The sequence below is a fragment of the Salvelinus namaycush genome, unplaced genomic scaffold (genome assembly GCF_016432855.1).
Source record: "Salvelinus namaycush isolate Seneca unplaced genomic scaffold, SaNama_1.0 Scaffold637, whole genome shotgun sequence".
In the NCBI taxonomy this organism is placed as follows: domain Eukaryota; kingdom Metazoa; phylum Chordata; class Actinopteri; order Salmoniformes; family Salmonidae; genus Salvelinus; species Salvelinus namaycush.
In genome coordinates, this window is record NW_024061350.1 from 100,001 (window position 1) to 122,462 (window position 22,462).

The 22,462-nt window shown below is 48.4% G+C and overlaps 1 protein-coding gene across 1 annotated transcript in view; it reads left to right on the forward strand.

The window, feature by feature from the left end:
- The window catches only part of LOC120042217 (roundabout homolog 2-like), a 34,461-nt gene extending 16,599 nt beyond the window's left edge, over positions 1-17,862 (forward strand). The window contains exons 2-3 of the mRNA XM_038987079.1: positions 14,438-14,764; positions 17,711-17,862. Of these exons, the coding sequence (XP_038843007.1) occupies positions 14,438-14,764; positions 17,711-17,862 (479 nt within the window). The remainder of the gene's footprint in view (positions 1-14,437; positions 14,765-17,710) is intronic.
- Positions 17,863-22,462: the final 4,600 nt, after the last annotated feature.

The window sequence follows — 22,462 nt, forward strand, 5'->3', positions numbered from 1 at the left end:
CTCAACACATGTTCACAATGCCCAACACATGTTCACAATGCTCAACACATGTTCACAATGCCCAACACATGTTCACAATGCTCAACACATGTTCACTAGTAAGAACAAGTACATTACAGCTCATCAGATTACATCACTGTTGGATTTAGTGCCATTAGATGCTTTGCAGTGGTGCTGTTGATTAGGGTTAGAAGCAGCAACAAAAACAACTGGAGATACTGTACCTGGTGGTGCCTGTTCTATCTCAGTGTCTTAAACGGGAGTTCAGGGCTGCTAATGAAAATGCATGAGCTCTCCTGTCTGTGTGAGATGGGTGAAGACAGAGAGAGTGCACGGCACTCAAACACACATCCGTCACACGCCGCAGTCCCGCTACGGCAGTAATGCAGCCCAGAGTGGAAGCAGCCAGTGAATCAAGCCCCCATCCACCGCCGCACCACCGCACCACCAGACCCATCTCCCTCCAGCCCCATGGATCACCCAGCCATGACTGCCTGCTCCCTGCCTGGCCTACCTCCTGGTTCTCTGCACCCTGCGAGTCTGCTTCAACTAGCCCTGTGCTCCAGCTATATAATAGTGCATGGAGATATTGCATACCTATAAACATAAACAAGCAAAGATGTATGCATACAGAACCTAGTTTATATGCAAAAGTGCATTGCTATATTTCAGTCAGTATAATTGGAACAGTTATTTTGTATAATTAATCAAACAAAATCTAATTTATAGATTTAGAAGTAACAATCCATTGTATGCCAATTGTCTGTTAGATAGATCTTCCTCATAGCAGTTGTGATGCTCCAGGTCCTTGTAGAATGTAGAGGCAAAGTATCTTTACTAGCCTGTAGTGTCTCACTGTGTGGCTGGCTGGCTGGCTGGCTGGCTGGCTGGCTGGCTGGCTGGCTGGCTGGCAGGCAGGCAGGCAGGCAGGCAGGCAGGCAGGCAGGCAGGCAGGCAGGCAGGCAGGCAGGCAGGCAGGCAGGCAGGCAGGCAGGCAGGCAGGCAGGCAGGTCGGTCTCTCCACAGGGTTGTGTAACGGCAGCCATGATGACAGCCAGGGAGATGATTTATGTAACAGCCCCCAGCGCGGCGAGGAGAGCCTGTCTTTGTTGTGGCAGTGTAAGCTGCAGCGCAGGGCACAGTTCAAATGTCACAGTGATTCCTGCTGATTGGACCAACAGTTAATCGCAGCCCTGAACGTTTGAACTCTGGGATTCCACTAGCTGGATTATGATGATGATGATGATGAATAATGTGCAGAGCTGCTCAGAGACATTCGTCTTTTACAGGCCCTCAGTCAGTAACAGACAGACACACAGTGGCTGAGTGGTGGCCGTAGTGTGTTGGTGAGGTTGCTGAGTTTGGTAGCTGATTGCTACTACTGTGTTTAGGAGTATTGTCCAGAGGAGCTTGAGTGAGTTCCCAGTCCACTTACACCCTGTCCCTCAGCCCAATGTAAGACACTATGCCTCCAACGGTATTTTCAATCAGAAATACTGTTACAATGTTTTTTCAATTGACTGCCACAGCCCCAAATAAAAAAGTCAACATTAGCTGTTCATTATATATGTATTCTTCACATGGTTGGGGCTGCGAGAATTTTCAGATATCAAAATGGGGTCGTGGGCCAATAAAGGGAACCCCTGCCTTAGCCCTCCCCAGGCTGGATGAAGTGTCCCACAGAACAGTGCTTTGATGAATGTCGTCCAGGCTCCATATATGTTCTAGATTACAAAACACGAACAGTACCAGTGTACCAGCCTAAAGGCCATTTGATTAAGTTGCACTCCCCAACTTATAGTCTATCATGGTAGAGGCCTGTGGTCCGTGGCTGTAGCAGGTCTCATTGCCTACATTCAGACCAGGCCAGAGGCCAGTTGTGAGGTCATTATGCCATGCTGGACTAGGTGTTGAGTGAAGTCATTGACATGTAGCCGCGGCCTGGCAGATTGCTGTGTTTGTTTAGTACAGGTCAGGTGAAGGCAGATTGCTGTGTGTGTTTAGTACAGGTCAGGTGAAGGCAGATTGCTGTGTGTGTTTAGTACAGGTCGGGCCCCCAGACACACCTCCAATTATCCACTCATCTCTCAACACTGTGTCACAGCCACCTGAACTCTGCCTCTCCCCTCCTCCCTCTCCTCTCCTCCTTTCCTCCTCTCCCCTCCTCCATTCCCACTTCCCAGCTCCTTCCCTCCCTTCTCCCTCTTACCTCCTCCTCCCTACCATCTCCCCTCTCCCCTCCTCCTCCCCCTCTCTCCCCTCTACCCCTCCTCCCTCATTTCTAAAGCAATGAACACCTTATTTATTTCTCCCTATTCGATTTGTCAAGCCCTGCTCGGCTCTGCTCAGCAATGCAATACAGGTAGAAAGAATAAAGAGATTTCAATGCTTGAGGGAGATTCAATCGGTGTCATTCATTTCATTGCTCTCCCTCCAGTAAGTAGGGGCTGTTTAGAGTAGCACATTGAGGAATTGGCTAAACAATATTCAGTCCACCTGCTACTGCACACACACACACGCACGCACACACACACACACACACACACACACACACACACACACACACACACACACACACACACACACACACACACACACACACACACACACACACACACACACACACACACACACACACACACACACACACATAGCAAAATCACAAATTCACAGTTTATAGTCACACGTCTGCAGATGTATTTTCTAAATTTCAGACATGAACATTCAGATTAAAGTGAACCCAGACAGAACATGTTCAGAATGTCAGTTTCAGAAGGAGGAGCCCATAATGCAACACAACAGCATTGGAGTGTATGAAGTGTGTAACGTTACTGGTGAATGGCCGTGCAGAGCAGAGGCATGCAGTCAAATGACCAGGCACAGGGCCACTCTGAAGACTTTGCATGAGGAGAGGGAGGGACCAGCACTGGGAGGAGGGTACATGCTTGAGTGGGCCTCACATTGGAAATCATTTCATCTGCATCACACAGTTCAGTGTCCCCGCCAGCACCCTGACAGCCCCGCAGAGAACAAGGCCAGATTCCTCACACTAATTAGCCAGAACAGGGATGGAGAGAAGGAGAGAGGGAGAGAGAGAGAGGGAGGGAGAGAACCACCCTCATCAATACACTTCCAGTCAGCCACCCTCTTTTCTTCTTCCCACTCTCTCATTTATTCCCTCGTTTCAAGTCAGCACTCTCAGCTCTGCTTTGACAGGCCGTCTCCTAGAGGAAGAGACAGTAACACCCTGTTGATGGTAACTGAGGAAGAGACTGTGGAACAGGAAAGAAGGGAACGAGACATGGATGATTTTGGAGAGCGCGGCAGAGAGAGGGAAAGGGGAAGAGAGAGAGCGAGGCAGAGAGAGGGAAAGGGGAAGAGAGAGAGCGAGGAGTAGCTACATGAAATGCAGGGTATGTGAATCAGCCTGGCACATTGCTGTAGAATCTGATATTCTCTTTCCCACACGCATCTATGTATACACTCTAACTGCAGGGGGGGAGAAGGACAAATACACAGATACAAAGTCAATAAGACACTGCTGCCCAAAATACTAAGTCAGAGTGCAGTGCAGTCTGATCATTGTTACAGGCAGAGAGAACATGTTTACTGCGGTGGAAGGTTTGGGGCAGCTCCTGGAATTACCCTGACAGTCTAGTGTGTGCTTTCGGTGTATAGATCCTAACAATGACGGGCTCAAGCAGAGTGCAGAGCACGAGTGGAACAGGGCCCAGCGTGTGTCTCTTGAACAGGACCCAGCGTGTGTCTCTTGAACAGGGCCCAGCTTGTGTCTCTGGCTGCCTTCCTCTCTTCCTGCCTGCCTGACCTGCCTACCTCTCTTCCTGCCTGCCTCTCTTCTCTTCCCGCCTGCCTACCTTTATTTTTGCCTGCCTACTTCTCATCCTGCCTGCCTACCTCTCATCCTGCCTGCCTATTTCTCTTCCTGCCAGCCTACTTCTCTTCTTGCCTGCCTACTTCTCTTCCTGCCTGCCTACTTCTCTTCCTGTAGCCCTACTTCTCTTCCTGCCTGCCTACTTCTCTTCCTGCCTGCCTACTTCTCTTCCTGCCTGCCTACCTCTCTTCCTGCCTGCCTACCTCTCTTCCTGCCTGTCTACTTCTCATCCTGCCTGCCTACTTCTCTTCCTGCCTGCCTACCTCTCTTCCTGCCTGCCTACTTCTCTTCCTGCCTGTCTACCTCTCTTCCTGCCTGCCTACCTCTCTTCCTGCCTGCCTACTTCTCTTCCTGCCTGCCTACTTCTCTTCCTGCCTGCCTACTTCTATTCCTGCCTGCCTGACTACTACTCTTCCTGCCTGCCTGACTACTACTCTTCCTGCCTGCCTACTTCTCTTCCTGCCTGCCTACTTCTCTTCCTGCCTGCCTACTTCTCTTCCTGCCTGCCTACTTCTCTTCCTGCCTGCCTACTTCTCTTCCTGCCTGCCTGACTACTACTCTTCCTGCCTGCCTACTTCTCTTCCTGCCTGCCTGACTACTACTCTTCCTGCCTGCCTACTTCTCTTCCTGCCTTCCTACTTCTCTTCCTGCCTGCCTACTTCTCTTCCTGCCTGCCTACTTCTCTTCCTGCCTGCCTACTTCTCTTCATGCCTGCCTGACTACTACTCTTCCTGCCTGCCTGACTATTACTCTTCCTGCCTGCCTACTTCTCTTCCTGCCTGCCTACTTCTCTTCCTGCCTGCCTACTTCTCTTCCTGCCTGCCTACTTCTCTTCCTGCCTGCCTACTTCTCTTCCTGCCTGCCTGACTACTACTCTTCCTGCCTGCCTACTTCTCTTCCTGCCTGCCTGACTACTACTCTTCCTGCCTGCCTACTTCTCTTCCTGCCTGCCTACTTCTCTTCCTGCCTGCCTACTTCTCTTCCTGCCTTCCTACTTCTCTTCCTGCCTGCCTACTTCTCTTCTTGCCTGCCTACCTCTCTTCTTGCCTGCCTACTTTTCTTCCTGCCTGCCTACCTCTCTTCTTGCCTGCCTACCTCTCTTCCTGACTTCCTACTTTTCTTCTTGCCTGCCTACCTTGCTTTCTGCCTGCTTACTTCTCTTCCTGCCTGCCTACCTTTCTTCCTGCCTGCCTGCCTCCCTGCCTTCGCTGCAGTTGATGGAGATGGAATCTGCTTTGCACCTGTGAGCTCACTGGCAGCGAGTCAGCTCTCTTTCTCTCTCTTCCTCTCTTTCTTCATGTCTCTCTCTCTCTCTGTTTATACTGCTGCAGTAAAAGGATGTGGTCGCATTCCTGTCTGCAGGGGTTTGTTCATTAGAACCTCTGGGATAGGCCAGATTCCAGAGGAGATAACAGGTTGCTGTGTTCTTTGAGATGAGCTGCTGTGTTATGTATGGATGTCTCCTAGAGATGAGCTGCTGTGTTATGTATGGATGTCTCCTAGAGATGAGCTGTGTCAGGTAGAGCCAGGACGATACCTGTATCACGATACTCGTTAGTATCGTGGCAAGGAAACAAACCACGAAGTGGATTTAACTTTTTAGGAAAACAACCCTAATGTTGGGAACAAACATCATTATGTTCTCGTCCAGAGTCACATGTAATATCTTCCAAGCTATAGCACGGAATATTTTACATACAGCAGGTTTTTAAAGGACCAAAGAGATTGGTCTGCTTTATGTTTTCATTTTTACCATGGAAAAAAATATTGCGATACTGGTATCTTCAAAGCCCTAGTGTCTGGGTGACTGTGTTAGGGCCAGTGTGGTGTGACGCCATTGACAGCTCCCCTTAAGAAGATGAATCTGGGTAGCGGAGGGGGCTGAGGGGGCCATGTGCAGGGTGACTCGGCAGGTCAGCACGGAGGCGTGAGGCAGCCAGTAACATCATCCCATCGCCACCTCTAGTTTCCCTCCACCGCCCGCTCACATCCCCCTCTGATGACATGACAGATATGGCCCTGTCACCCTACACACCAGGGACAGTACACTGGTGGGACAGAGAGGGAAAAATAATGAAGGAGGTATAGGGAAAGTAGGGAGAGATGGACAGAGTAGACAACCAAGATTAGACAATCAATATTTAATAAATACTATATTTTTTTACTGTAAATAATTTATATTCATTCACTTTCAGCTAACATCTCATGCAGAATGGATGCCTCATTCTAAATGTGTCACACATCTTCAGTCCTAACCCCGTAGCTGATGTAGTCTCGGCCAGGGTTTCTATCTGGTGGTTTATGGAGCTTCAGTGACTGGAACACCGGAAGGCTTGGGTCCGAGGTTGCCCTTGGATACATGTGATCTGCACGCGCTCCTGTCTGTTGGCAGAATAACTGATGTCTCTTTGGGGAGCCCTTCCTACCTACCCTGGAGGAGACTGGTGTGGCTATTGATTGGGTTGGTGGGCTGGGGATTTCTCCTGGGAGCTAATAAAAATAATTACAACAAGATGATCAAAGGCCCAACCTTCTGGTCTACATATGAATAAATATGTGCTAAAGATAATAGAAAGAGACCTGCTTCTTGTGTGGTCACTGTGTGGGGTAGATATGCTGCTGATGTAACCTGCTGAGGGGAGAACGGCTCTTAATGGCTGGAATGGAGTTAATGGAATGGCATGGAAACCATGTGTTTGACGTGTTGATACCATTTCATTAACTCCGTTCCAGCCATTACTACATATGAGCCCGTCCTCCCTAATTAAGGTGGCAGCGGCCACCTGTGGCTGATATAGCCTGCTCTTTCCTCAGCAGTGAGAGAGGAGAAGGAGATAGAGAGATATGCTCACGCACACATGCAGTTAACCTCTACAAGATCGATTTAGCATGAGGTTGTAAGTAACAAGAACATTTCGCAGGATATAGACATATCTGATATTGGCAGAAAGCTTAAATTCTTGTTAATCTAACTGCACTGTCCAATTTACAGTAGCTATTACAGTGAAATAATACCATGCTATTGTTTGAGGAGAGTGCACAGTTTTGAACATGAAAAGTTATTAATAAGCCAATTAGGCACGTTTGGGCCGTCTTGATACATTTTTTTTTAACAGAAATGCAATGGTTCTTTGGATCAGTCTAAAACTTTGCACATACACTGCTGTCATCTAGTGGCCAAAATCTAAATTGTGCCTGGGCTGGAATAATAAATTATGGCCTTTATCTTGCATTTCAAAGATGATGGTACAAAAAAAATACAAAAAAGTTTTTTTTTTCTTTGTATTATATTTTACCAGATCAAATGTGTTATATTCTCCTACATTACTTTTACATTTCCACAAATTTCAAAGTGTGTCCTTTCAAATGGTGCCAGAAATATGCATATCCTTGCTTCAGGTCCTGAGCTACAGGCAGTTAGGTTTGGGTATGTCATTTTAGGCGAAATTGAAAAAAAGGGTCCGATCCTTAAGAGGTTTTAAACAGGTGTTTATAGTCAGGCTTTGGCCAAACAGCGATAACATTCTGGCTCCAAAAGGAAAATGTAAAAACTCCTCATAACAAATGGAGGTGTGTTGGAGGTTTTTATGTGTCAATGTGTTTTCTGGGATTTGTTTTAATGATTCGGTTTATGACTTCGTGGCAGTCAATATATGTTTTGCTAACACATCTATGGTGAAGAAAGGCCCTGCTAGATCTGAGCCACAGGATTAAGACAAAGAGAGCAGATGCATTTAGACCACTGCAACAACGTCTGAGAAATGTTTCCAATCTTGGTCAAACCCCTGCAGTAAAAAGACAAAAGAGGAGGCAGTGGGTGCAGTCATCCCTCATATCCTCCCCTCTTTCTCTCTCTCCTCTGTGCTTGTTTGTTTGCTGCCTGGTCTGTGCTTTAGTTGAGGAGTGGATGACTGGCTGCTCGGCCCAGCGCACCACGGCGTGCTGCTGGTGAAAAGTAATGGCGGTGTTATTGCAGAGCAGGGGAAAGACAGGTATTTGATTGGAACATGTGCCCTGAGACCCTGTGAAGTGCACTCGCCTCAGCTCAGAGAGCACTTGATTGCACAGCACCAATGATCACATTAAGAGGGCAACAGAAAGCCCATTTACTGTAAAAGGAGTGAGAAGGGGGAACCAATAGGAAGCAGCAAATTGACTTTCTCTCCTGTGAGTCGGGAGGCTGGTGAGCTGTATGGCCTGGTGGCTGATGGGAAGATGCATTAGCCTTTCACTTTGATCCTCTCTGTCTCTGGATCTAGCTGGGGCTGGGGGCATTGCACAGGGAGGAGGGGAGCAAGGGGACTGTGGTGCTGGGGGACACCAGTGTGTGTGTGTGTGTGTGTGTGTGTGTGTGTGTGTGTGTGTGTGTGTGTGTGTGTGTGTGTGTGTGTGTGTGTTCATTGCGGTTACTCAGCTGTTTCATATGGCTTCATTTCACAGGTGTTAAATCTTTTGTAATTTTCCCATTCAACCGTTTCATTTACATGTACACGGATGGATTCATTGCGGTATTTTCAGTTTTACTACTGTATGAATATATATTAGCATAGCCATCCTCTGCTGGACAGGAAGGTCAGTCTGACCAGTCACATTTGCCACTCTCTCCTTCCATCTACACAGCTCTGGTTTGCCTGGCAGGGAAAGGACAATAGTGGATGCATCTGCTGTGTAAATGTCCACAGGATACAGGAGAGTAGACAGAGACTTAAGGTTTAACTGATTAGAAGGTACTAGATTGGAAAATAAATTAGATAAAAATAAATCAGACTGATATAAATCTAATCGAGTCTCCACAGTTTTGGCGTTGGTTTGGGTGTAGAGCTACTGTGGGCCCAGTGGATTGTGGGGGAAGCAGATGCTCCAATGAGATAGGAATGAATGTGTTGTTGGCCCTCCATGTGGGGGAGAGTCTCCAAGTCCTTATCTCAACCTGCCATTTCTATATGTCATCATGTAAATCAGTACTTCATTCATTAACTCACTTAGCACCACAGTACTAACATGAACCCGTACACTCTAACACCATCAGAGACACTGGCTGCAGGGCTAGACTGAGTTGGTGTTTACCTTCCCTAACACTGCTAATGGAGGAAGAGGTGGGAAAAGCCAGGGAAAGAGAAGCAGGGGAGATTAGTTTCATTACTGAATAGAAAAAGCTAAATGGCTGGCCACATGGATTTTCTCGTTTCACAACCCTTAGCAGATGTAAAGGGGAGCAGCTACACAAAGCCATGGAGATTAGATCAATGGAAGATGGACACCATGAGCTGATTGTGCTTCCCCACCCCCTCCCTTACAAGCCCCTGTCTGTGGCCCCACTTAGGCCCTGGACACCAGGCCTGATCGCTAATCAATGACAGTGAAATGGAGGGAATTAGCCCAAATTAGGTGGAGAGAGGAACAGACAATGCCCTGTTCTGGGGTCAATGCACCACTGTCTGATCTGCCTGACCCATGCTAAGAGGAACACACACTCAGGTTTTTGAAGTGTTTTGTTGCTGACTGGTAGGTTTCTCCCCTAGTGGATCCTTGTAACAGTGGACCAGGCTGGGGTACAGTGTGTCCTTGTAACAGTGGACCAGGCTGGGGTACAGTGTGTCCTTGTAGCAGTGGACCAGGCTGGGGTACAGTGTGTCCTTGTAACAGTGGACCAGGCTGGGGTACAGTGTGTCCTTGTAACAGTGGACCAGGCTGGGGTACAGTGTGTCCTTGTAGCAGTGGACCAGGCTGGGGTACAGTGTGTCCTTGTAACAGTGGACCAGGCTGGGGTACAGTGTGTCCTTGTAACAGTGGACCAGGCTGGGGTACAGTGTGTCCTTGTAACAGTGGACCAGGCTGGGGTACAGTGTGTCCTTGTAGCAGTGGACCAGGCTGGGGTACAGTGTGTCCTTGTAACAGTGGACCAGGCTGGGGTACAGTGTGTCCTTGTAACAGTGGACCAGGCTGGGGTACAGTGTGTCCTTGTAACAGTGGACCAGGCTGGGGTACAGTGTGTCCCCTCCCCAAGGTATACAGGTACGAGGTGGGACACCCAGCTGAACAAATAACTACACATCTACTACGCTGTTGTGACTACTGTGTTTCTGAGTCCCATTCTGCAGTTAGCCATGACAAAGGTAGGCAGGCAGGGAAGCACAAAGGGCTGTGTGGACGGTACACTGCTCCTCTATACAGTAACTCAGCCACTCACACCTTCACTACTGCCCCAGGGAAGCACAAAGGGCTGTGTGGACGGTACACTGCTCCTCTATACAGTAACTCAGCCACTCACACCTTCACTACTGCCCCAGGGAAGCACAAAGGGCTGTGTGGACGGTACACTGCTCCTCTATACAGTAACTCAGCCACTCACACCTTCACTACTGCCCCAGGGAAGCACAAAGGGCTGTGTGGACGGTACACTGCTCCTCTATACAGTAACTCAGCCACTCACACCTTCACTACTGCCCCAGGGAAGCACAAAGGGCTGTGTGGACGGTACACTGCTCCTCTATACAGTAACTCAGCCACTCACACCTTCACTACTGCCCCAGGGAAGCACAAAGGGCTGTGTGGACGGTACACTGCTCCTCTATACAGTAACTCAGCCACTCACACCTTCACTACTGCCCCAGGGAAGCACAAAGGGCTGTGTGGACGGTACACTGCTCCTCTATACAGTAACTCAGCCACTCACACCTTCACTACTGCCCCAGGGAAGCACAAAGGGCTGTGTGGACGGTACACTGCTCCTCTATACAGTAACTCAGCCACTCACACCTTCACTACTGCCCCAGGGAAGCACAAAGGGCTGTGTGGACGGTACACTGCTCCTCTATACAGTAACTCAGCCACTCACACCTTCACTACTGCCCCAGGGAAGCACAAAGGGCTGTGTGGATGGTACACTGCTCCTCTATACAGTAACTCAGCCACTCACACCTTCACTACTGCCCCAGGGAAGGGCACAGCCTTGTACAAACACACACCTGGCACTGCAGTCTTAATGCCTTTCGCCATCCTTTTTCCTGCTCCAAGACTATTAAGCAGTGTATTAGGTTGCATGTTTCGTTGACTGGGAGGTGGCTCACAACAATACATACTCTATTTATTGATCAACAGTTTATTTATTGATCAACAGTTTATTTATTGATCAACAATTTTTGTTTGTGGGCATTATATGACATCCCGAGGAAAATACTAAGTAAGTAGTTGGCAGAGTAAAGCCCTGTTCGTTCTGCTCCATGCCTGCATGTGTGACGGTTCAGTGGTGGATCAAACTCTTTTCTCTGGAGCTTTTGCAGGGCCTCAGTGATGTAAATGTGGCCTCTGGTATCTTATCTGCAGGGTTAAGACTTGGTCACAGAGAGACACACATGGCACTGAGACTGGGCTGGGGCAGCATTATCATAGCTGCCAGACTCACATTCCTGGCCCAGTGTTAGACTCACAATAAAGACCCTTTGCTGGCCCAGTGGTAGCTCCCCTATAAAGACCCTGGCTGGCCCAGTGGTAGCTCCCCTATAAAGACCCTGGCTGGCCCAGTGGTAGCTCCCCTATAAAGACCCTGGCTGGCCCAGTGGTAGCTCCACTATAAAGACCCTGGCTGGCCCAGTGGTAGCTCCCCTATAAAGACCCTGGCTGGCCCAGTGGTAGCTCCACTATAAAGACCCTGGCTGGCCCAGTGGTAGCTCCCCTATAAAGACCCTGGCTGGCCCAGTGGTAGCTCCCCTATAAAGACCCTGGCTGGCCCAGTGGTAGCTCCCCTATAAAGACCCTGGCTGGCCCAGTGGTAGCTCCCCTATAAAGACCCTGGCTGGCCCAGTGGTAGCTCCACTATAAAGACCCTGGCTGGCCCAGTGGTAGCTCCACTATAAAGACCCTGGCTGGCCCAGTGGTAGCTCCACTATAAAGACCCTGGCTGGCCCAGTGGTAGCTCCACTATAAACACCCTGGCTGGCCCAGTGGTAGCTCCACTATAAACACCCTGGCTGGCCCAGTGGTAGCTCCACTATAAAGACCCTGGCTGGCCCAGTGGTAGCTCCACTATAAAGACCCTGGCTGGCCCAGTGGTAGCTCCACTATAAACACCCTGGCTGGCCCAGTGGTAGCTCCACTATAAACACCCTGGCTGGCCCAGTGGTAGCTCCACTATAAAGACCCTGGCTGGCCCAGTGGTAGCTCCACTATAAAGACCCTGGCTGGCCCAGTGGTAGCTCCACTATAAAGACCCTGGCTGGCCCAGTGGTAGCTCCACTATAAAGGAACAGTCCATGTTCTGAATAACAAAGGATTAGCATTTTACTAGATCCAGCACTGGCCGCAGACCCAACCTTCTGAACAGTCACGTTACACAGAGACAGACCTCTGACAGTGGGGAGCTGATATTATTTTGTTTGTGGCTGTGTCCACAATGCCCCCTCTTCTCTCCCCTTTGAGTGAATGTATGTGTGTGTGTGTGTAGCTGGATTTCAGATGTATGTCTCCACGCCTCTACACTCTGTTTCCCCTTGGGTCCAATTACCCAGGAGGCCTTAAATGTATGGTAGAGAAGAGCAGATGGCTGGTGTTGGACTGGGGTGAACTGGTGGTTGGACTGGGGGGAACTGGTGGTTGGACTGGGGGGAACTGGTGGTTGGACTGGTGGTTGGACTGGGGTGAACTGGTGGTTGGACTGGGGTGAACTGGTGGTTGGACTGGTGGTTGGACTGGGGTGAACTGGTGGTTGGACTGGGGGGAACTGGTGGTTGGACTGGTGGTTGGACTGGGGTGAACTGGTGGTTGGACTGGGGTGAACTGGTGGTTGGACTGGTGGTTGGACTGGGGGGAACTGGTGGTTGGACTGGGGGGAACTGGTGGTTGGACTGGTGGTTGGACTGGGGTGAACTGGTGGTTGGACTGGGGTGAACTGGTGGTTGGACTGGGGTGAACTGGTGGTTGGACTGGGGTGAACTGGTGGTTGGACTGGGGGGAACTGATGGTTGGACTAGGGTGAACTGGTGGTTGGACTGGGGTGAACTGCTGGTTGGACTGGTGGTTGGACTGGTGGTTGGACTGGTGGTTGGACTGGTGGATTGACTGGTGATTGAACTGGTTGTTGGACTGGGGTGAACTGGTGGTTGGACTGGTGGTTGGACTGGGGTGAACTGGAGGTTGGACTGGTGGTTGGACTGGGGTGAACTGGTGGTTGGACTGGTTGATTAACTGGTGATTGAATTGGTTGTTGGACTGGTGGTTGGCCTGGAGTGAACTGGTGGTTGGACTGGTTGTTGGACTGGTGGTTGGACTGGGGTGAACTGGAGGTTGGACTGGTGGTTGGACTGGGGTGAACTGGTGGTTGGACTGGTTGATTAACTGGTGATTGAATTGGTTGTTGGACTGGTGGTTGGACTGGTTGTTGGACTGGTGGTTGAACTGGTGGTTGGACTGGTGGTTGAACTGGTGGTTGGACTGGGGTGAACTGGTGGTTGGACTGGGGGGAACTGGTGGTTGGACTGGGGGGAACTGGTGGTTGGACTGGTGGTTGGACTGGGGTGAACTGGTGGTTGGACTGGGTTGAACTGGTGGTTGGACTGGGGTGAACTGGTGGTTGGACTGGTGGTTGGACTAGGGTGAACTGGTGGTTGGACTGGGGTGAACTGGTGGTTGGACTGGGGGGAACTGATGGTTGGGCTAGGGTGAACTGGTGGTTGGACTGGGGTGAACTGGTGGTTGGACTGGTGGTTGGACTGGTGGTTGGACTGGTGGATTGACTGGTGATTGAACTGGTTGTTGGACTGGGGTGAACTGGTGGTTGGACTGGTGGTTGGACTGGGGTGAACTGGAGGTTGGACTGGTGGTTGGACTGGGGTGAACTGGTGGTTGGACTGGTTGATTAACTGGTGATTGAATTGGTTGTTGGACTGGTGGTTGGCCTGGGGTGAACTGGTGGTTGGACTGGTTGTTGGACTGGTGGTTGAACTGGTGGTTGGACTGGGGTGAACTGGTGGTTGGACTGGTTGTTGGACTGGTGGTTGAACTGGTGGTTGGACTGGGGTGAACTGGTGGTTGGACTGGTAGTTGGACTGGTGATTGGACTGGTGATTGGACTGGTGGTTGGACTGGGGGGAACTGGTGATGGACTGGTTGTTGGACTGGTGATTGGACTGGTGATTGGACTGGTGGTTGGACTGGTGATTGGACTGGTGGATTGACTGGTTGTTGGACTGGTGATTGGACTGGTGATTGGACTGGTGATTGGACTGGTGGATTGACTGGTGGTTGGACTGGTGATTGGACTGGTGATTGGACTGGTGGATTGACTGGTTGTTGGAGCCCTGTCCTACTATCACCTGATGAGGTGGAAAGACAGAAGAAGCAGAAGAACCTATGGCTATACTAGTTGAATGGATACTAATAGGACCATCTTCAATAGTCTCTTCCTGCCTATAAGTTATGTTTTTAGGAGAGATTTGAGAATGCTAGAATGAAGAAATCTAATTTGAGGAAACACTGAGATGTTAAAAGCATCTACTGTTTATGTTGTGCTGTTCGTCATCTCCTCTTATTCTCCTCTTCTCTTCCCAGGATCCCGTCTGCGCCAGGAGGACTCCCCACCCCGGATCGTAGAGCACCCCTCTGACCTGATCGTGTCCAAGGGGGAGCCCGCCACCCTCAACTGCAAGGCGGAGGGGCGGCCCAGCCCCACGGTGGAGTGGTACAAGGACGGGGAGCGTGTGGAAACGGACAAAGATGACCCGCGGTCTCACCGCATGCTCCTTCCCAGCGGCTCCCTCTTTTTCCTACGTATCGTCCACGGACGACGCTCCAAACCGGATGAGGGCTCCTACGTCTGCGTCGCCCGCAACTACCTAGGAGAAGCTGTCAGCCGCAATGCATCCCTGGAAGTAGCATGTAAGTCAACAATTACATACATTACATGTTCATATTTTTCTCAGTCGTCCTCTTAGGTTCTTTATGTTGCTCTCCATGTTTTTGCGGGTTGAATGATTTTCCATACCAACCGTACTGATGAAAAAGGCAGACTCAAGGGGTTGTTTGTCCTTTGCTCTCCAGAAGGAATGACTGAGTTTACGTATAAAGCCTCAAGACAGGCCGAGACATTAAACATATTTTTATTGGACATTGTGGTTTCTTCCAACATCTAATAATGCCATTATTTACAATACAATTTGAGTCTTCGTGAACTACAGGTAATTTCACTGTGTTTATTCTGAAAGGGAATTCAATCAGAGAACTTTTAATAGACATTATAAACTGGGTGGTTCGAGCCCTGAATCCTGATTTGGCTGAAAGCCGTTGTACAGTATATCAAACCATATACGATGGGTATGACAAAATACGTATTTGTACTGCTCTAATTATGTTGGTAACCAGCTTGTAATAGCAATAAGGCACCTCGGGGGTTTGTGATACTTGGCCAATATACCAAATCAAATCAAATCAAATTGTATTAGTCACATGCGTCGAAAACAACAGGTGTAGACCTTACAGTGGAATACTTACTTATGAGCCCCTAACCAACAATGCAGTTCAATAAATAAAAATACGAATAAGAATAATAAATAAAAGTAACAAGTAATTAAAGAGCAGCAGTAAAATAACAATAGCGAGAGTATATACAGGGGGGTACCGGTACAGAGTCAATGTGCGGAGCACCGGTTAGTCGAGGTAATATGAACATGTAGTTAGAGCTGCATAGATGATAACACAGAGAGTAGCAGCGGTGTAAAAGAGGGGGGGGGGGGGGGGCAATGCAAATAGTCTGGGTAGCCATCCTTTGGCTATCCTACTCAGTCTCCTGAGTAGGAAAAGGTTTTGTTGTGCCCTCTTCACGGCTGTATTGGTATGCTTGGACCATGTTAGTTTGTTGGTGATGTGGACACCAAAGAACTTGAAGCTCTCAACCTGCTCCACTAAAGCCCCGTCGATGAGAATGGGGGTGTGCTCGGTCCTCTTTTTCCTGTAGTCCATAGTCACTCCTTTGTCTTGATCACGTTGAGGGAGAGGTTGTTGTCCTGGCACCACATGGCCAGGTCTCTGACCTCCTCCCTATAGGCTATCTCGTCGTTGTCGGTGATCAGGCCTACTACTGTTGTGTCATCTGCAAACTTAATGATGGTGTTGGAGTTGTGCCTGGCCATGCAGTCATGAGTGAACAGGGAGTACAGGAGGGGACTGAGCACGCACCCTTGAAGGGCCCCCGTGTTGAAGATCAGCGTGGCGGATGTGTTGTTACCTACCCTTACCACCTGGGGGTGGCCTGTCAGGAAGTCCAGGATTCAGTTGCAGAGGGAGATGTTTAGTCCCAGGGTCCTTTAGCTTATTGATGAGCTTTGAGGGCACTATAGTGTTGAACGCTGAACTGTAGTCAATGAATAGCATTCTCACATAGGTGTTCCTTTTGTCCAGGTGGGAGAGGGCAGTGTGGAGTGCAATAGAGATTCCATCATCTGTGGATCTGTTAGGGCGGTATGCAAATTGGAGTGAGTCTAGGGTTTCTGGTGTTGATGTGAATCATGACCAGCCTTTCAAGGCACTTCATGGCTACAGACGTGAGTGCTACGGGTCGGTAGTCGTTTAGGCAGGTTACCTTTTAGTGTTCTTGGCCACAGGCACTATGGAGGTCTGCTTGAAACATGTTGGTATTACAAACTCAGACAGGGAGAGGTTGAATATGTTAGTGCATGCTCGCAGTTGGTCAGCAAATGCTCATAGTGCACATCCTGGTAATCTGTCTGGCCCTGTGGTCTTGTGAATGATTACCTGTTTAAAGGTCATACTGACATCGGCTGCGGAGAGCGTGATCACAGCATGAGATATTACAGTTTTGAATGTCCCTTTGGTAGTTTAATCTTCCGCGTAGGTCAATGATTTTATTCTCCAAAGTTTGCGCGTTTGGTAGCAGAATGGAAGAAAGTGGGGGTTTATTTGATTGCCTACGAATTCTCCGAAGGCAGCCCGCCCTATGGCCCCTTTTTCTCTGCCTTCTCTTCACGGGGATCTGGGCCCGTTCCCGGGAAAGCAGTATATCATTCACGCCGGGCTCGTTGGACTCGTTAAAGGAAAATAAGGGAAAAAAGGATTCTGCCATTCTGTGTTGAGTAATCGCAGTTCTGATGTCCAGAAGTTATTTTTGGTCATAAGAGATGGTAGCAGCAACATTATGTACAAAATAAGTTAAAAAATCAGTTACAAACAACGCAAAGAAACAAACAAAAAACACAATTGGTTAGGAATACGTAAAACATCAGCCTTGTTCTCCGGCGCGCCCGGCTACGGGCTGTATCCTAGCATTCCGCGTTGCATCGTGCATAAGAACAGCCCTTAGCCGTGGTATATTGGCCATAAACCACAACCCCTCAGGCCTTATTGCTTAAGAATAGACACCCTAATCACATGACATGCTAGTGTTTATTGTGTCTTGCTTTAGAAGTCATGTTGTTTCTGAGTGAAAGAGCTGGAGAGGTCCTCTATGTCATAGCCTACATTAAACCCAAACTAAGTGCGGGTGAGGTATACTTTCAAGAGAACATTTGATCTGTGCTTTCATTGTTTTTTTGACATGTATTCTGAACAGATGATTACACAGCATTGTGTTGTATTTTGAGTGAGTAGACATGATTGTGTGGATAGACGTTCTAGCCCAGGGGAGGGATCATGGTGTTTAGGGTTAGTGAGGGATCCTGGCAGGCATTTGAGTTGGACTTGTCCAACTGTCATACTACAGGGAGCTGGATGATGTCAGGGCAGAGCTATTGCAGAGGGATAGTGGGTTGGAGGGTGGAGCGACAGTCACAGATGAAAGCTCCCGATTTGACATTTGACACGGGCTTCCAGGGCGGTGTTGTGCACCGCTGGAAGACACTGACATGCAGGCTGCACCTGACCCAAAGATCAGCTTACCTTTGAAGAGTCTCACAGAGGCCCCAGGGGCCACAAACTCTCTGGACTCTGGGGAAGGTTACAGGACCGACAGTTCCTTCAATTAACCCTGTGGAATATGTCTGTTTTTGTTCTGCACCCTGCCTTTACACACCGAGACCTAGCCTGTGTTTTAGTAACACATTTGATGAATTTATTTTGGACCCTTCTTCCACTTGTTGTGCATAGGGCAGGAAAGAGTGAGTTGGGCTGCCAGGTTTCAGGTCATTAGTAGTGAAACAGTATTGGACTGGGCCGTAGGGGAATTGGCTGGACCGGCAGCTTAAGTGAGAGGAGCCTTTCGTGAAGTCTGCTCCCCCAGCTGATCAATACACAGCACTTTTTATGCATTGTTATGAAAATAGAGGCCATCCATCTTGGAAAGGGGAAATGATGATACATCATGGAAATGGATAGTTAAATCAGTGTGAACTGTTCCAATTGTGTATGGTTTCATTCTGGGGTGAGTTATGATGGGTTTTGTGGGTGTAAGGAATATAGACTGTGGGAACTCGGGGCTGCACATGTCTCATTGTTTCTGGGGTGATAATGTTGACTGGTGGTGATAGCTGTAGTGATATGTTGACTAGTGGTGATAGCTGTAGTGATATGTTGACTAGTGGTGATAGCTGTAGTGATATGTTGACTAGTGGTGATAGCTGTAGTGATATGTTGACTAGTGGTGATAGCTGTAGTGATATGTTGACTAGTGGTGATAGCTGTAGTGATATGTTGACTAGTGGTGATAGCTGTAGTGATATGTTGACTAGTGGTGATAGCTGTAGTGATATGTTGACTGGTGGTGATAGCTGTAGTGATATGTTGACTGGTGGTGATAGCTGTAGTGATAACGTTAACTAGTGGTGATAGCTGTAGTGATATGTTGACTAGTGGTGATAGCTGTAGTGATATGTTGACTAGTGGTGATAGCTGTAGTGATATGTTGACTAGTGGTGATAGCTGTAGTGATATGTTGACTAGTGGTGATAGCTGTAGTGATATGTTGACTAGTGGTGATAGCTGTAGTGATATGTTGACTAGTGGTGATAGCTGTAGTGATATGTTGACTAGTGGTGATAGCTGTAGTGATATGTTGACTAGTGGTGATAGCTGTAGTGATATGTTGACTAGTGGTGATAGCTGTAGTGATACGTTGACTAGTGGTGATAGCTGTAGTGATATGTTGACTAGTGGTGATAGCTGTAGTGATGTGGTGATAGCTGTAGTGATATGTTGACTAGTGGTGATAGCTGTAGTGATATGTTGACTAGTGGTGATAGCTGTAGTGATATGTTGACTAGTGGTGATAGCTGTAGTGATAACGTTGACTAGTGGTGATAGCTGTAGTGATATGTTGACTAGTGGTGATAGCTGTAGTGATATGTTGACTAGTGGTGATAGCTGTAGTGATATGTTGACTAGTGGTGATAGCTGTAGTGATATGTTGACTGGTGGTGATAGCTGTAGTGATATGTTGACTAGTGGTGATAGCTGTAGTGATAACGTTGACTAGTGGTGATAGCTGTAGTGATATGTTGACTAGTGGTGATAGCTGTAGTGATATGTTGACTAGTGGTGATAGCTGTAGTGATATGTTGACTAGTGGTGATAGCTGTAGTGATATGTTGACTAGTGGTGATAGCTGTAGTGATACGTTGACTAGTGGTGATAGCTGTAGTGATATGTTGACTAGTGGTGATAGCTGTAGTGATGTGGTGATAGCTGTAGTGATATGTTGACTAGTGGTGATAGCTGTAGTGATATGTTGACTAGTGGTGATAGCTGTAGTGATATGTTGACTAGTGGTGATAGCTGTAGTGATATGTTGACTAGTGGTGATAGCTGTAGTGATAACGTTGACTAGTGGTGATAGCTGTAGTGATATGTTGACTAGTGGTGATAGCTGTAGTGATATGTTGACTAGTGGTGATAGCTGTAGTGATATGTTGACTAGTGGTGATAGCTGTAGTGATATGTTGACTAGTGGTGATAGCTGTAGTGATACGTTGACTAGTGGTGATAGCTGTAGTGATATGTTGACTAGTGGTGATAGCTGTAGTGATGTGGTGATAGCTGTAGTGATATGTTGACTAGTGGTGATAGCTGTAGTGATATGTTGACTAGTGGTGATAGCTGTAGTGATATGTTGACTAGTGGTGATAGCTGTAGTGATAACGTTGACTAGTGGTGATAGCTGTAGTGATATGTTGACTAGTGGTGATAGCTGTAGTGATATGTTGACTAGTGGTGATAGCTGTAGTGATATGTTGACTAGTGGTGATAGCTGTAGTGATATGTTGACTGGTGGTGATAGCTGTAGTGATAATGTTGACTAGTGGTGATAGCTGTAGTGATAACGTTGACTAGTGGTGATAGCTGTAGTGATATGTTGACTAGTGGTGATAGCTGTAGTGATATGTTGACTAGTGGTGATAGCTGTAGTGATATGTTGACTAGTGGTGATAGCTGTAGTGATAATGTTGACTAGTGGTTATAGCTGTAGTGATATGTTGACTAGTGGTGATAGCTGTAGTGATATGTTGACTAGTGGTGATAGCTGTAGTGATATGTTGACTGGTGGTGATAGCTGTAGTGATATGTTGACTAGTGGTGATAGCTCTAGTGATATGTTGACTGGTGGTGATAGCTGTAGTGATATGTTGACTGGTGGTGATAGCTGTAGTGATATGTTGACTAGTGGTGATAGCTGTAGTGATATGTTGACTGGTGGTGATAGCTGTAGTGATAATGTTGACTAGTGGTGATAGCTGTAGGGATGGTAGGGGGTGTTAGGGAAATGGACTGCGTGAATCGCGGGGATGGGGTGGGGGTTGGTTGCCGGGGCCAACCGGCCGCCTCTGATCCTGTCCTCGCCCCTCCCATGGGCCCCTCCCTTGGCCCCTCCCCGGGCTTCCCAGAAGCCCCCAGGTGCTAACAGTGTGACAGCAGCTTGATCTATCGATCACTGTAAGAGGCCTCTCCTCTCCTCTCCTCTCCTCTCCTCTCCTCTCCTCTCCTCTCCCAGTTTTGAATGCTTTAGTGGCTCAGAGGTGAGGGTTCAGGGGTTATAAGTTCAGCAGAAGACAGGATAAGGAAAGGCCAGAGAGAGGAAATAATAGGAAGACTGATATGATGGAGTCCAGGCTTTCTCCATTCTCTGGGTGCTAACTAGAGCCAGGTCTTATAGGAGGAGCAGGGGGCTGAGAGGTGATTTGGGGGTCTACTAAATCCAATTGCAGGGGCTTACAGCAGTGATTATGGTTATCAGCACCTTCCATCCCTACTGGGCTTCTAACCTTTCTGCCAATCGCATTAACACTCGTTTAAATCACATTCTAATCTGAATCCTTGTAAAATCAGTGGTTTATTTGTGATATCCTCCATGCCCACCTCTGCCTTCGATCAACCTCTGCCCCCCTCTTCCCCCGTATTGAGCCCCCCCTGCCCCCCCTCCCCCCTCTCTCCCACCTCTACCTCCCTCTCTCATGAGTGGTTGAGCAGGACCCTGGTGAGATACTTGAATTGCAGCTCTGAAACAAATTGAAGTCAGTGTCTGCTGGGTCGAGGAGCACGGCTGAGCTCTGGACACCACACTGGGCCCCACTCACTCAACACCACCACCACCACTCTCAACTGCTGCAGAAGAGGGAAGAGAGGGAAGAGAGGGAAGAGGGGAGGAGGCTTTTAAAAAGGAGTCCCTGCCTGCATTATTAATATGAGCCAGATTGGCCAGACCAGTACATTGCCTGAGCTTAGCTCTCCAAACACGTCCCTTATATTCAATATTATCCAATGAATACACACTGCTGCCCTACTCATGGATATATGAGCTGGCCTTGCCTTTCTTTTTGCACTACACTGGCTGAAAGGGTGCACCAGGTTTCATTATGGCTTTTCTTTCTGTGTCTTACATTTTCAGTTATTAGCAGGAAGAGAGAAAAGGCCTCTGTTAGTTGACGCCTACAGGGTATCTTAGCGCTCTGCTTTTGATAATCTAATGCTGCCTGACAAGCTTCCACAGACTGACCCCAGGCCTGCTCCTCTGCATGTATCTCACCACTGCAGATAAGATAACATTAACTGGGTCAATGAGCTGGTTCATAAATCATAGTGAACCTCATGTAAGAGCACCACTAGCCCCAGTCACTTCGCTGAATACATTTGCAGTGGAAATCCATGTGTATTATGTAAGTGTGACAAGATGCAGCTGGGCCAATAGGATCCCCAGGAAAATGATAAACTATCTCTTCAGGTGGAGAGATGCTTGTGTGCAGCACTGCTCCAGATACACATATGTACTTTTAATTGAGTGTCGGATATGACTAAATCATTCTGATGTGCGTGTAAGTGTGTATGTTTAGTCTAAGTGCGTGTGGTTGGAGGTGGTTGTGGTCCGGAGGGAGAGAGGGGAAGAGACGTAGGGCGAGAGGGGAAGAGATATAGGGAGAGAGGGGAAGAGATATAGGGAGAGAGGGGAAGAGATGTAGGGAGAGAGGGGAAGAGACGTAGGGAGAGAGAAAGAGGACAATGGGATGCTTAAGGAGAGGCACTGACCAACCTTTAAAAATGCAAATGAAACAGGCACCAAACAGATGTCTTGGGTTTGTTCTAGATGATGCAGGCACCAAACAGATGTCTTGGGTTTGTTCTAGATGACACAGGCACCAA